The following is a 16,107-nucleotide window of genomic DNA, read 5'->3' on the forward strand; positions in this document are numbered from 1 at the left end:
TCAGCTCATTTAGTTTTAAATGTGCCAATTTCTGGCTCCGAATTAGCTGTCAACTATTATGGGATAAAGCGAAGGACATACACTAAGAAATGGCATTTCAATATTTTTATTGAAACTTTCAAGAACACGATGTCGATGTTGTAAACTAGACATAACTCCAATACAACATAACCCATTGACAACTTAAGAAACACAAAAGAAACCTTCATATTTTTCGATTATGCGGCACTTTTACGATCAGGTTCGCAAAGTATTTTAATAACAGAAAAAATAAAATAGTCCACTTTTGTCACACTTAAACGATGCTTCTTTTGCTCTTCTCTCCAAAAATGAAAAGTGTTTTTTTTTGTGTTTTTTTTTTTTTTTTTTTCCAAGCCATTGGTGCAGTGCGTTGTCGCTTTTTCATTCGTTTTAAACAGTAGCACTTCACACACGGGGACAACAAATGAAAATACAATGGCACATGAGTGTGAATAACTAGCTCAGTGGATATTCGGGGGGAATAAAGTCCATATTTTAAGAGGGTATAAATGCAGATGGCAACAAAAGGATAATAGCCCACAAACTATCTTTACACAGGTATATCGACAATAAATTAAGAACAGATGCCTAGAAACAAACTACTCCGTTGTATTTACACGCAATAACAATATGAAATAATTACATAAATATTTTATATATTCCTATGTACACCTTTAATCAATACTACCTTTCTTTTTTTTTTTTTCTTTTTTTTGTAATATTTCAATTTCTGCTTCCCTTTGCCTGTTGGACATTTAGACTAAATTCCGCATGCTTGGGCCAAAGTTGTGTCCCGGGGCACCAGTCATGTCAATAGGCCTATTCTGATTTTTATTTTTTTTTAAAGGCATGAAGAGAAACTAATTTGTTTGAGAAACTGATAACCTAATCCAGGCGAAATTTAAACAGAGTGTGTTAATTGTATTCAAAACAGAATATTTTTCCTACTTTTCGTTTCAGTTTTTTTTGCGTTAAATTGACATTCGTTGGGATTTGAGAGGGCATGCAACGTTTGGCCAATCAGTCAATGAATAGTGTACAACAAAATACAGCAGTCTTTATAAGGTAGGTTCAACGGTGGTGAATTCAAACGAGTCCAATCGATTCCGAGTGCATATTAAAACACATTTCTCCTCGTGTACAATAAAGTTAGGAGACAGGACACAGCAGCAACTTCTCCTCAAATCTGTAAGTCACACCCATGCCAACTTTTCAGTTTCAATACTTGTACGGTATTCAAATGACAGGATAAAGGTGTTGTTTAATTTAGAAAAAAAAAGGAAAAAATATACATATCAGATGTGTATTAACCAAAGTGCATTTCAGAAACTAAAACGTCCAACAGTTCGTGTTTTTTTTTTCTTTTTTCTTTTTAAAACCTGCATGAATCTACGAGGGTGTCCTCCAACTGTTAATGTCTTCATCACCGTCAACACTTTTCACTTTTCATGACAACAACGAAACGAGAAGCAGGTGGTGTGTTTGTTTAAAAAAAAAAAAAAAAAAGACATCTCCTAGGGGGACCCGCTCCGTGGCCTGTCCTGACTTGAGTCCAGTCCGCTGACCAGGCGCTGGATGCTCTGCAGCTCGTTGGCGGCGTCTTTCTCCGTGCAAGTTTTTGGGGACATGGAAACCGAGCCGGAGGAGATGGTGGACGAGTGACTGGTCACCTCCGATGTGGAATCCAGGGTGACAGCAGACGCAGGGCTGGCCGGGACGATGCCGTCCCCCTTCAGCTCGGTCCCGCCGCCGGCCATGGAAGGCATGGCGGTGGTGAGCAGGGTGCTGTCCGGTACCGTCATGGGGAGGGAGTAGGGGCTGTACCTGAGTCGGGGGCGCACCGCGTTCAGGAAAGGGTGCCGGTGCACCGATGAGGAGGCAGCGGAGGAGGCTGCTGCGGCTGCTGCCATGTACGTGTACGGATAAGGGAACAAGCTACCAAACGGAGACATGGCGATGCCCTGTGGAGAAACGCAGAGACTGAGTGTGAGCCACAAGGCTGGTGCAGACAGACAGCTAACACTATGATACAGTCCAAACACGCCTGTGTGCTATAAGAGCGCAAAGTGTGCCCAAACAGACAGCGAGAAATCGAGGGGAAATGCATGGTGATTAAGTGTTTTACCAGACTGCTGCGTTTCGGTTTAATGTCGTGGAACAAATGCGTGAAAATAATCATTTACAGTGAGCTGCTTTCACTGTCCTTGGATAACATTTTTGTCACTCACACCGACCTTATAATACCTTGTTAAAAAGCTAATGACGCCGCCGGACACTTGGCTTATAGACAACAAAACCTGATCCAAAACGTAGATCAGTTTTAGGTAACACACACACACACACACACACACACACACACACACACACAGAGTCTGTCGTGTTTCCAGTGCTCCCATTCACACGGCTTTTCACAAATCCAGCGCTAACAAAATATTCTGCAGCAAAGCTTTGCCACCCAGCATGTAAACAGCGTTGGTGCGGGTTCAAGAATTTGCAAGGCGAGTAAAAAGTCCTATTGTCTGATGCTGCAATCAAACAAGAGGAGCTATAACACTTGTTTTGACAATAAATGGAAAAAAGACAAATTTGTTGTCCATTAAAACATAATGTTTCCCTCTCTGGGCCAATGAGGCATTTTAATACTCGCCATTGTGGCGCTAAAACAGACTTAATGAGCTCATATCAAAAAGACTGTCCAACACCTTCAGCTGTTGCAAGGTGGTCTCCATCTCTCAAATCTGCTATTCTTAATGAATGATAGTTCGGCCAATATATATAACAACAGTGCCAAGAGAAAAGAGATGATTGATAAAAGGCGGACTCTAATAGCCTAGTCAGCCAAAATGCAGTTGCCTAACTTTGAATATTAGCCTATTCGGCAATAAAACAAAATAAACAACACACGCACGAGACAGCATTAAAGACGTTTCAAAAACTGACATATTAAATGTGGCACACGGGCCTCCAAGGCCTATGGTCTGCTACACTATGCAACCTAGCGTGTGCTTCACTCAAGGCAGCGAGTAGGCCCAAGAAAACAGGTTTTACCTGTGATGCCAAAACATGTTGCTGCAGATGGAAGGGCAGGCCTGGCGCTCCCGTCAAACTTTGCGGAGGTGATGCCATGCTAGTTGTGTCCATGGTGCTCACCCCTCCCGTGGACACAGCTGCCAGTAGTGGCCCCATGCCCGCGGCCATGTTTGAGAATGCACCTCCCATGTTGAACTGGCCGGGGTGCAAGAGAAACGGATGCGCACTCCCAAGGTGATTGAAAAACTGTTGTCCCGTTAGGCCTGTTGGAAATCCAAAATTATGCAAGTGGCTGTGGCCTATGTGCGGACTCTCAGTCTGAACAGTCAAAGGCATGAAACTGTCTTTGCTTATCGGCCTGCACTCGTCCGTTTTGGGCTGGTCCAGGCTCGGGCTCTTCAGGTCTTCTCCTGAGCGGGTGGTACTGGAGATGACGGTGATGGGGCTCTGTCTTGAGTCTGCCTGACTTTTCTCAGTCCTGGGGCCGCTGTCGCGGTTCCTGCTGGTAGTGTCACTGATGCTAAAGGGGTGCCCCTTAGCTGGGCTCGCCTCGTGATCCTTTCCGTCCTCCGTGGTCGTGGAAATCTTGCTGGAGTCCGGACCATCTTTGATGTGTCCGTCTTTGCTCTCGTCGTCGCTGTCCTCATCGCTGTCGCAGAAATCTGTCAAAGCAGGAGGAGCAGAATATCAGTTACCTTTCTGCACATTAGTGAATCATGAGAATAACAACCCCCATTATAGCCATGTGCCTTCAGCTGGAATAATAAATAGATCTGCAGGACACTTGTTTGCACTATAAGAGTCTACACTGGTGATCAATATGACCAGTCAATTCAACAGTAAAACAGGTATGAGGTTTATTTCCCATCATCTTCCAGTAAAAAGCGGATGCGCGGCCTGCCACTCATTAGCATTTTTTCGTTATTTTTATTTTTATTTTTTCTAGCAGGCTGACATCTTGCTTCTGATCAGACAAGTGTCTCTTCAATTAGTGAGCACAGTCACGTTTTCATTATGTTTCACTGTTAATCTCAGTCAATGCAGAGGACTGCTCTATTAATTTCTGCTGAATATGAGTGATCAGCTATTAGCAAAAGCGGTTCATTAACTGTAACCACTTAACACTCATAAAGCTTATTCTACATATTATGTTGTTAAAAAAAATAATTAGAATAATAATAAAACCACTTGCCACAATAGACATTTTAAGACTTTTACGCACGGCTTGTGATCGGAGCTGTGACTGACTGTGGGGTCTGCCAGCCTACCTTTCAGGTGCGGGGGGCCCACGGTAGACACGGCAGGGGACGAGGCCTGGCCGAAGCACTTAAAGGAAGCCTGCTCCCCTGAGGAGTCGTCTGAAGCCCCGTTCTCCTTTTTCTGCTGCTCCTCGTATGAACGCATGGATTGCAGAGCCAGCTGTTTCCTGTGCACAAGTACCCGGGTTATTAGAGGTGGCGGCCGCAGCTCTCAGGTCAGAGACAACATCGGCAGCACGATGAACGATGTGGAAGTCTGTTTCTACCTGAGATAGTGAAGCTCCTGACTGCAGGACTGACTCACCTGTGCGGCAGGTGAGAATATGAAATCCATTATAGCGCCATTGCTTTAGCAGGCCCGTGTATGTGTCGATCTTCTCATGGCAACTTACACATTTTTAAATCCTATTTTTAGGATTTCGGACTTTGGGGGGTGAATTCATAATTAGTGATAATAATAATTAGTAAACGAATGAGGCGCTACTGTTACCACCAGTCTTATAAGACCTATAGAGGACTAGAGCCTATTAAGCTATTCGATTAGCAACTGTGAAGAGCCAGGCTCCCTGCGGGTTAATGTGGAGGCTTGGCGCGGGTTTAGTCCACCGAGATCACTGTCTGTCTCCATACATACATCTAAAGACATCTGAAGTCTCCCCCCTTCCCTTTTTTCTTCAGTTCCCCCTCTGTCTTACCTCTTTTCCCGTCTTCCATTGCCAGTGTCACGGAATCCTTTGGCAAACGGATTGTGGTCAATTTTCAGCTGGGTTATCTGAAATAATTAAAATAAAGTGCAACTAAATATCAGCGACTGAAATGTCACGTCCCTGCGGGGTTCTCACTCAATGCGTCTTTTTACAATTACAGGTAAGGCACCGAAGCTGGGGCTAATTTCTGCACGTTTACAGTACATGGAGATTATTGTCCCAACAGGCTAAATCGACTACAGTCACACATTTTTTTGGCTTTACAGACACAACACACATAAAACAAAACACGCAGACGCACAAGCGCCACAAAGAAGGCAAGAGTCCTCACACTGGCACGTTTTTTTTTTTTTTTTTAAATTTCCATGAGGGTGAACTATGCTGCTTGTTTGTGTAAACTTTTGCAAAATTTGACTCCCACACCATTTCCTCTCAATCTCCGGCACTGTTAGCACCGCACATGGGAGGGAGGGGGGCCGCCATTTCCCAACGAAAGATGATTTTCATTATTTTTATGTCTCACAGAGAATAAAATGTTACCATGCAGCACAGACTGACACAACCAAAACGCACACCCTCCCTCTCCTCCTCCTCCTCCCCCTCCTCCCTTTTCTTTTTCTCCATTCAACCGCACAATGTTGCCCCTCTTCTTTTTCTCATTTCTCAACCCCCAACCATTTTAGCTTCACACACACACACACACACACACACACACACACACACACACACACACACACACACACTCTCTCTCTCTCTCTCTCTCTCTCTCTCTCTCTTATAAACACACACACGTAAAGGGAGAAGGGGAGAGAGTGAGAGAGAGTCTGGGTCTGCGCCAAATCCTTTCCACGTGATTAAATATAAGGAAGACAACCTGTATAACATTCCTCAGAATTATGACTTTCCTACCACAGGCTGGTGAATATGGCACCTACTCGCAACATCACCCCCTCCACTGTGATCCTCCACTCTCACAGGCTCAAACAAATATGACGTCTTTCATATTTTATGACAACAAAACGGTGCAGGGCATGAAAAAGACGGGGAGCAAAGCGCGTCTGACAGGGCGAGGGACACACCAGCTACACTTTGGGAAACGTTCAGGATACAACGTTAAGCCCATGAGCAATAATCGTGCTTACCTTGTCATTTTGATAAGCAGTCACCGCAATGAAATCCGTTTCGGGGAAAACGTAAGTCCTGAAGGTACTGTACGGCAGTTTGAGAATATCGTTGGCCCTCACAATGTGAAATCGAGGCTGATATTTGTGCATCGAGTTAAGTATGGTCTGCAACAAACACAATCACACACACACACACACACACACACACACACACACACACACACACACACACACAAATCAAAGATTAGCGCACTGTTGATGCCACACTGTCACAGCATACGTTTTTGTGAAAATGCTCTTAAATTTGACACCAGAAGTCATATCATGAGGAGGAATTAAAAATGATGCAGTGCTGTGGAAAATTGCAAATCATTAAAAAAAAAAAATACAAGGAAATTGTTGCTGAATGTTTGATCGTGGATGGATATAGGCTTAATTGTCTTTTTAATAATTACAATAATTCTATGTGTGCGCTTATGGCATTTGAGATTTTTGTATTTTTGTAATGATTGCTGTCTTGGTCAGATCTTTCTAAAAATGAATAAATAAATCTAGTGGGACCGAAATAAAATCAAATCCAAATAATAAAAAAAAACACATCAAAATGCAAATGAATAAGACATGTGACTAACTAAAAGGGTAAGTTGATAAATAGGAAAATTGACATACATTAGTTGAACTTACAAATCCATGCTTGTCGGAGATGTTGTTTGTCAGCTTGAGTTTGTGAAAATTGACGACTTTTGACATCCACTGTTCACCAGTAGCCGGACTGTCCGGGTGAATGTACATCCTCTTTGGCATTTCGGGGTCGGCCTTCCCAGCCACCATCCAGCGGGAGTTATGAAATTTGTACCTGCAGTCGTCGGCTGCAACTATATCCATCAAGAGAATATATTTGGCCTTCTTGTCCAGACCAGTGCACCTCACTTTGAACGGGGGGAACATCCGCCTGTGACGAAGGAAAACACATGATAAGCACTGGAGTATGGGGCAAATAGAAATATGATTAAAATACTTAAGAATGTGACCTAAAAGCTGCAATATTTTTAGATCGACGTGAATATGTTTTTCCATATTAAAAAGAAGTATGATGACTCAGATTGATAAGTTTTTGTGCAGCATGCTCTTAATTTATTTGCTCAAGACAAATCAGCCGAAAAGGTACATAATTATCACGCCAATGAGAAGCTGAGTAAACAGATAAATGTATTTATTGTCCCTGATTTGGTTAGAGACAGCACATCAGCGCTGTTCGGGTGGTGTGTTAATTTCTGATGCCTTGAAAGGCCTTCACACCGACACAGCAGCCATCTTTGCATGCTGTCACTGTGATGATGACGATAATAATTTAGTCAGAGCTCCACGCAGTCCAAGTTGGCATTTTGGAAAGTTTGGGCTAACCGGGCATTAACGATAACAATAAGCAGGTCATATCTGCACACGCTGATATATGTTTGAATCTGCTGCAGCTGGTTTAATATTAATACAGGATCTACAAGCCCGGTCCTTTCCCTTTCCCCCCCCATAAAATAATTTCAAGGCTATCAACTGATTTCCCACTATTAAAGACAAGTTGTTCTTCACGTGTGAAGTTCACCACAGACCACAGTTTGCAGGCTGTGTGAGCACACAGGAAGTCGGACCTTTATCTCAGTTTTGGTCCCAGTTTTTCTATCAAGCGAGAAATGCTTAACTATAGATTATTTTGCAGTTTTGATCTCGTAATGAAAACACATGATCGTGTACTAAATGTCGTATTTACATGACAATTGCGAGACAATTAGGCTGCAGTCTAAGTTCAATTGACGTCCATAATAGAAAGGCTGCGGAGCGTTGCAATGAATAAGTCATCCAGAAGAACTGCAGATACACCTCCATAGATCCTGTATAACTCCATGTGGCATAAATATCTGTGTAAGCTGCGAATCTATGTATAATAACAAATCCATCTATCATGAGTTATCACTGTACACAACAGGCTGCTGCATGTCAGATAATATAGTACATTTTTGGCTTATAGACACACACACACAAAATCTATTTTACCTTCCGGATTTTGTGATCACCATCTCAGTGCCCCTCTTGTGGAAGAGTTCCCAAAGCTCCTTTGCTTCCAGGTGAACTTTAGGGTCGTCCTCCACCTCCTCCTCAGGCTCCAGAGTCTTCAGAGGCCTGAGGTGGGCGGCCGCAGACTGGTGCCCCAGCGAAGAGAAGTGGAGGCCGGTCTCCGCGGCTCCCATCAGCTGGTCCATGATCGGCTTTCCCAGGGCGCCCGGCAGAGAGAGGGAGCCGCTGTGAGGGAGCGCCAGAGCCGGGAAGAAAGGAGGCTGGTGACCCAGCATTGCACTCATGGCAAATTCCGGACCCCGGTGAGGTATAAACGGATGATATGCCATACTTGATCCTTGTATGACTGGATCTCTCATCAGGAAGTTCATCCAAGTGCAGGCAACAAATGTAGACGACTGGTTGGATGTGAAACAATATTTCTAACAACAGTGAAGTCTGCGTACGAGAGGAGCAAAATTAGAACAAGACAAAATAAAAAAAAGAGGAAAAAAAATGAAAGTGAAGTTGGCAAGCTTTGGAAATTCCTTCTTCAACTCTGCAGAAATAAGCATCCACTTATTTTTCACAAGCTGGTCGGGGAATCTCTACAGCCGTTTGCTGAATTTGGATCAAAAGTCTGCAAAGAGAAATGTAAAAATGTTCTCCATTATTCTTCACAAGTGCTGCGAGACCGATTTTCTTCAGAGGCTGACGCGCATCGGACACCTTTCTGTGTCTCGCTGGCTTGCGGACATTAGTCGAATTAAACCAACTCGGGTGAGTCACTTAATTGACTGAAGCGCATTCTTTCTCTTCTGCTGCTGTTTACAATATCGGCATTCCTGTTAAAATGCGTTCCTTCTTATTGGCGTCAGTCCTGCAGCGAGGGCGACGTGTTGAAATATTTCGATCGCGCCGAATAATCCCCCTGCCTTTACTTGCTCCGGACATGCACCCTCGCACGCACACACACACTTTATTCCTCCTCTCTCTTTCACGCACACACACATTTCAGAGAAAGACGTGTGCAGAGAAAGGAGTCCGCTGACGGCCAGAGAGAGAGAGAGAGAGGTGGTGGTAAGGTCCCAGCTCCGTGATTTTCCTAGCGCCTCTGTGGCCCATAGGGCTTCATACTGTATGGATGTGTTGCATGTTACGAGGAGCAGCGCTCCGTTTGATTGGCTCTTTGACGCTTTCGGACCAATTGTGTGGCTGCGTAGGCGTGGTTTTAACAGGTCGGGTGGAGGGGACAGACTTCAGACTTATAAAAAGGTGTTTGGAAACTCAAAAGGGCTTTGCCGTGAAACACCACCCTTCCCCGGTCGCTGTTGTGAATATGCCAGCGTCGTCACAGAAGTTGCGCTATCGGTCGGCCTGTGAGACCCAGCGAAGGGGCGAGCGCAAGACAAGCCAAGCCGGGGAACCGGCACGCTTTGTCGGCGAGATGTGCTGATCTGACTTCCTCCTCTGTCCCATAGCATGGCACTGTTCTTCTGCTTTGAATATGGCGAACATAATTTTATTCATTCATAAATATATTTATGTTTGTGCTTTAGCAGCAGTCAATTCGCGATCTGCCGAGTTTGCAGAGATTTAGCAGCGCCGAAAAGCAGCAGTGTAACATTTCCTGTAACATCCTCCTTTGAAATCATAGCGCAGGAAAATATGAGCTGGTGACGGAATGAGGCGCTCGATGATAAGTTCATGTAATGTTAATAACAAAGTTGTGACACCGCTCAGTAATTATTAATTCTGATATTTAGGCAATATTGGCTGATTGAATTTTGATAGAATGCTAATGACTGCGAAGTTTATTTCTTATATTGTCATCTTGGGTTTTTTTTCCCCCACACACTGTTATTCGCTCTTCATTCCCACTTTTCCTCTGCAGCCTACATTTGGATTTGAATCAGTGTGAGTGAAATCAGTTCTGCGTATTGTTAAGAAATACATATCAGCATATACTGAGGAAACACGTAGAGCTGATGAAGCCTCTTGGATGAGTGGCAAAACGCTTTCAGCTCGAGCGGAGGTTTTGACTTGAAATAGCATTTTATTTTAAGTTCACCTGAGCCTAATCGCGCATCGCAAGTTTGCGCGCAAACAGGCGGAGGAGCAGAGTCTGTGGGGATGTGCTCACTGATGCTTGTGTGTGATCAGTTCTTTTTATCTAAACGTCTGTGTTTTGAATCATACCACTCAGTTCTGTAGTTAAATGTAGCACGCTTTCCCGGCTCGACTGTTAGTGGGAAACAATTCAATCCGTGCCAGTCTACAAAGTGACACTTGCACGGGCAGCAAAAAATAGGTGTAATGATGAAACGAGGCATATTTTGAATTCTATTTGAGCAGATATTTTCTGTTATGTGCAGTTTTCCTACATCAATTATTATGTAGGTCTGGACTACAAGTGGCACAATTTTTTTACCTTTAATTATACTCAACAAAAAACGCCGATTGGAAATAGGTTACTGCAGTGGTTCACTATTGGGTGCAATAATATTGCTTAACTGCAAAGCGTCTAAAGAGGTGTGCACCCGAGACGAAGCCTCGCTAGTGCTCTCTAAAATACTATTTAACCTCAAATTCACAAGTAAACGAGAGAGCTGTGGCCAGTCAGCCACCTTGGATAAACATTGACCATCAATTCTCAGTCAATTGTCTGTCTCCGTGGATCCAGGCGGGGACAGAAGCGGTGGTGGATCTCAAAGTCCTCGAGGGGGGACCATGCAGAGGGAGTTCTCACAAAGGAAGCAGTACTGAATCATGCCAACGTGGTCCGGTCAATATTTTTACACCAGTTGTCCAATATTAATGCATATTCAACGTATTCTCCCAAAAGGCGTGACATACTTGTTACACACCGGTTGTTAGAAATATATGGAGGCATGTATCTGTTCTGAAGCCTGGAGCTTGAAATAGTCCCTAAACGTCTCAGGGCTAGTAGAAGCCTCCTTGTGATTTGCTGTATGTGAAAACCTACCTGGCAATAACCTGCATTCTGATTCTGAAATCATTTGCTTCAACTGAGTTTCCAGTCAGCACTGCTCAAGAAGCCGCTGCTGTGGTTTCCTGCACGTTTTGCTCATTGCAGCTCAATTGTTGCCCGTCATGATTTGAGTTACACATGTCACAGCCCCCACCCCCCCGCCCCCCTTATCACAGATTTGGATAGATGAGGTGTTATCTTTGAGAACTGCCCCTCTAATACCTGGTGCATGTCCCTATGTGTGCATGAAGTGAAGTGGTCTGCATGCATAAGCCGTATATTCCCCAGGAGAGATACACAAGGATATTCTTCTTATGTGTTGCATGTTATTGATTTGCTAGAGAAAACAAATGCGATAGCTGTTGATAAGCCACAGCAGCATCTGACTGAATGTAAATCTAACACAGCCCCAGTAGCTGAAGCCAGCAGCTAAACCTTTACATGGTATAAGCCCCAAAATGAAGGTGCTCCTCTCCACCAGCCTCCGCGGGGCCTTCCACCCTTTTCTTTGTTTGAGTGAGGTCAGGTCTGTGTCAATTACTGCGGCTTATTCTTTTTTAAACACTCACCCCCATTAGCAGCACATTTCAATTTAGTGGAAGGTGTCATCAAATAGGAAGCAGTGTTGACACGGCAGCAGCCTTTCAGTCTCTGTGGCCACGCTGGCTTCATTAGCTAAGCAAGTAGAGAATGGTCAATACACAATATAAACTTTTACAGGGTTAGGGCTCTCAGGGACTCCAAGAGGCTATAAAAAGCCCTGGGCTGACACTACTGATTGATGAAGCCAACTTTGTCAGCGCTTCCCTTTCATACATCTATAGAGATCATGCATATCAAAATCATAAGGGGCAGTGCGTTCGACTGGACAGGCTCTAAAATCTCTCGCTCCAATGGGATTTCTGGTGGTGCGGGGGGGACATCTTGTGTTTTTAAACCCGTCTGAATTGTAAACGTATCATGCAGCACTGTGCGGGAGTTATCCTTGACGAATGTGCTGTAAGACGTCAGCATTTAAGTGCAAAAGCAGTTCCTTTCACATGGCGGCCACTATGTGTATTTATTGAATATTCTTATTACTATTTACCCCTTTGGTAACCTCCCAATATCATCAATGAGGAAAAACTGCATTAAGGTCATGGGTTATGAAGCCTCGGTGCCCTGACTACACACAACGGCTATACTGTGTAGGTTCATTAAGCAAAGCTTCAAAGACATTCCTGGAATTGATCACAGAGCTGCAAGTGATGTAATGTATGCTGTCCTGTTTATTTGCAGATTGTTAATGATAAGCAAGGACAGACTTGGTGGCACCGCTCCTGAATGGAGGAGATTGTCTGCTGAGAGTCATCAACCCTAACACGACATGATAGGGAAAGGAAACATCACAAGATTAGTATATTCAACTACTATAATGACTACAAACTTCATTACGGACGTCCCCGACACAAAGTGCAGGGGGAGATGTTCAATTGACAGCAGAATGACTTTCTAAATGCAAAACATTTACCTCCAAGATTTAGGCTGGGCTGTGATCGATCCATTGAGGCTATATTGCCCCAAAGGAGACGCAAATAATAAAATTCACTTTCCAGAATCACACACATGATTTAGTCAATTGGCAGGAGGAATGATAAACTCTTTACCTGTCGATGAATTGTCCCCATCAGGTATTTTCAGTCAAGTCAACCCTTGCTCCCATCAATTCCTGTCTTGACCTGTTATAGGTATTGATGAAAAACAATTTTAGTTAATTAGGGGATGTGCTTATTGATGGCAGGGCATTGACAAGGAAAATGGTCATGTGCTGGGGAGACATTTGCTCCCTTGGTTGAGGTTGTTCATCAATAGCGACTCAGGCTCATACTTTTTAAGTTACTACCACATAGTTGAGGAAGAGGCAGCTGAAAGGTGATGAATGAAGTGTTTCGCCTTTGATTTCTACATATTGATGCTAAAAAGCTGTGACCTTAATCTCTATGAACAGACAGACCTGACGCAAAGTTTAAAGAACAATTTGATTCGTTTGGTATGCAAGAAGTAATATGAGATCAGTGTCACAGTTATGAATTCAAAAGATGTATCTATAAACTCCATGCTATCACACGTTATTATAAATTTTATTATAAATTATACCTTAACTGTGATGTAAAAATGCAACCGGACACTTATTTCACATCCGAACATTTCAAAATATCAAGATTACAGGTTTAGGTGTTTAATAAAGTCCTATTTAAGTCAGAAATTATCAGATGTTTTGTTTACAGATAAGTTTGCATGGCTTTGTCTGGCCAGAAGCCCACTAAATGCTTGCCTAATGGTTCCTTTTCACGTAAAACAAGCTCTGCTCATTATCACCTGTTGCTGTAGAATAGAGCTGAGCAGCTGCTTTTTGAAGGTACATTGTACGCGGTGCTAATAGAACAAACCAGTCCAGTGGCATGCATCACCTGTAGAGCATAATGCAGGGGATTTGTCTGCTCAACTCCATAAACAGCCATCAGGCTTTCTCTGCAGCTACAAGCTGTGTGATCAAGATGCTGGTGGTAAACGCTTCAGATGTGGACCATGTGTCAAAAGTCTTTAACTTGCCTTACGTGCCACCACTCACCGACATGGGAGATAAGCATCTTTCCCCTTATATTCTGCACACTGAGGATCTTACTGAAACCAGTTTTGCATGCTACAAAGCAAACAATTGCAAATGGGGAACAGAAAAATCCTCAGGTTATTTGTCATCAAGTTAGCACAGTGTAAATATGTTCCCGCTATGTTCCCGAGGGGCATCAGTTAGGGACTATTTAGGGTTTGAATCAAAAAGTATTTGTGTTTGCAGTGTGCAGCAGGCAGGGAGGTGCCCTGGATATCTGCTGTCCATTTAGCTTCCCCAACATCAGCATCGGCTTTGTGCTGCTTTGAGTTTACAGTCTCACGAAGTTATAAGGTTTTGCCATTGAGTCCAACCTCAAGACCCAGGGCTTTAAAGAGGAGAGTGGCATAAAGCAGTGCATTCCTCCACCGAGGGAATCTTAGGCTAAGGGGTTAGGGTGGCTTCTCTCTAGAGGTTAAGTGGGATAAGTGTGTGGCTCACGTCAACCCAACTACCCCCCAATAGTTTCTGGAAAATTTGCAATGGGGTCAGATTGGATTACTGTGTTTTGGTATTTACATGGAGACATAGGGCTTTGAAATGGAAAACCATAGGCGGAAAAGCAAGTGCCATGCAGTCTGAAAGGCTGGGTAAAAGAAACCAGCACTGATTTCCACTGACGGGACGGTTGACTACATGTCTTTTATGTCCTCCTGCTCCACAATCAGACATTTTGTTCCCGAGAATGGTGATTGAGGTAAATGGTTCAAGTGCAACACCAATCTTTAAAGTAAAGCCTTGGTAAGTACTATGATAGACATTCAATAGGAAATAAGGAGGTTTCAGGCATCGTGCTTAGGCTCGCAGACGTACCACATCATAGCTGTGACTGCGGCTTTGAGGGAGCTCCTTAAATGCAGTTAAGGAATTTCGCTGCACAGTTATGCCACATAAACAGCAGTATCCCCCATACTGAAATGACCTTGTAAAAACTCACATAGGTGTCAGTTCCCCTCGAGGTAAGCCGGGTCTTGCTGTGCCTCAGGAGGTCTGTCATTTTTACCTGTTCAACCTTGTTGCAGACCTGCTAGGATGAGTCTTCTGGGTTATTTTGGGAAAGATTCTCCAGCCACTCCCTACAGGTGCTGTGTGCAGGCCTGAGCCCATAATCCACCCTTTTCACTGTGGATTTCGCTGCACCTCGTCCCACTAGGATTTGTTGTACTCTGTTTAGCAGCAGCTGAAGAATTAAGGCACGGACTTACGTTACAAGCGTTTGTTTTTACGTATTTCCTCACTTTTTGATGAAGTGGTAAAACAGGTATTATAGTCCCTGAAGAGGTGCTGATTAAAGTCAGATCAGAATATTTTGACACCTCAAGGAAAACTCTCAATTTCTGCTTTCCATGTAAAGCAGTGATCAGAATATTTCACACATTGAATTTTTTTTAGTTTTGCACGCCAAAATAAGAGCATGAAGAGGTTTTTATTTATGTCAAAAATCACGCACTTGTTGTCAGATTCCTCTCTCTTCCACGAGCCACTTCTCAACAGAAAAGAGACGCTTTCAGACGCTTTTCGAGGGAATTCATGAATTCTGAAATGCCACAGGTCTCATTTGCTGTCTCTGCTAAAGCTCACACTTCGCCCTTTTGATTCCCTTTTTCCAAACACACCGATAAATAAAAGCAACAGGTGTCAAACGTTTATGATGTTGGCAGAATATTTCCGCAGGGCTCTTTGTGTGCACAAACCTTCTGCGGTCTCACACAAACGTTCCTGCGAGTTGCCGGCTACTTTTTTCCCCCTGCTCCTGCTGAAACTTGACCTCCCGTTTCTGGGTGAATTAACGGTTTTGTCAGTAGCGAGAACAACAATTTGAAGTGTATGCGGCAAGCTCAAGCGGCGGCAAAGTTGAGTGCGGTCAATTGAATTTCCCACATGCTTCTCTGCGCGATGGATGGATCCCTCTGTTAACTGCTGAAGCCATAATGCCTTGTAAATGTTTGCGTAAAACTCCTGCGGATGAGGAGCTTTGCGTTAAGGTTGCTTGAAGTTGGTTTTGCTTAAAATCAGACATTTCTTTACTAAATCAGAACATTCCAAAAAAAAAATAAATCTGATTCATGCTGCGTAAACATTATGCTTTAGAAATGCTCCATATTTTTTGGAAAATTGTTTTCTTTGCAAACGTTTTATGAAATGCAAAATTCGAGTCTGATTTTAATTTGCAACTCTGGAATCAAACATTTTCTTTGCGCCCCTGTAGTTCCTGCTAATAGTCATTTCTCTTTTGGCCACACTTGGAATTTGCACAGGCTCCTTTAAATGAAGC

The 16,107-nt window shown here is 43.5% G+C and overlaps 1 protein-coding gene across 2 annotated transcripts; it reads right to left on the reverse strand.

The window, feature by feature from the left end:
- Positions 1–107: 107 nt before the first annotated feature.
- On the reverse strand, positions 108–9,272 carry tbx3a (T-box transcription factor 3a). 2 transcript variants are annotated; one of them, XM_076757234.1, is made up of 7 exons: positions 8,191–9,272; positions 6,826–7,093; positions 6,160–6,306; positions 5,006–5,082; positions 4,320–4,477; positions 3,070–3,713; positions 108–1,982 (listed from the first exon to the last, which is right to left on the reverse strand). In XM_076757234.1, the coding sequence occupies exons 1-7, from the start codon at positions 8,580–8,582 to the stop codon at positions 1,536–1,538; spliced, it is 2,133 nt and encodes a 710-aa protein (XP_076613349.1). In that variant the 5' UTR covers positions 8,583–9,272; the 3' UTR covers positions 108–1,535. The 2 variants fall into 2 exon arrangements, with proteins under 2 accessions (XP_076613349.1, XP_076613348.1); XM_076757233.1 differs by having other exon boundaries at positions 6,811–7,093.
- Positions 9,273–16,107: the final 6,835 nt, after the last annotated feature.

This window comes from Chaetodon auriga, chromosome 19 (assembly GCF_051107435.1).
Source record: "Chaetodon auriga isolate fChaAug3 chromosome 19, fChaAug3.hap1, whole genome shotgun sequence".
NCBI lineage: Eukaryota > Metazoa > Chordata > Actinopteri > Chaetodontiformes > Chaetodontidae > Chaetodon > Chaetodon auriga.

Excerpts from the sequence above, each read along its gene's own strand:
- tbx3a (XM_076757233.1), bottom strand. The coding sequence starts at position 8,582 with ATGAACTTCCTGATGAGAGATCCAGTCATACAAGGATCAAGTATGGCA. Across the intron at positions 6,307-6,810 it reads GATTTGTAAGTTCAACTAAT|ACCATACTTAACTCGATGCA; the intron begins GTATGTCAATTT and ends TGTTTGTTGCAG. Across the intron at positions 4,478-5,005 it reads AATGGAAGACGGGAAAAGAG|GAAACAGCTGGCTCTGCAAT; the intron begins GTAAGACAGAGG and ends ACTTGTGCACAG.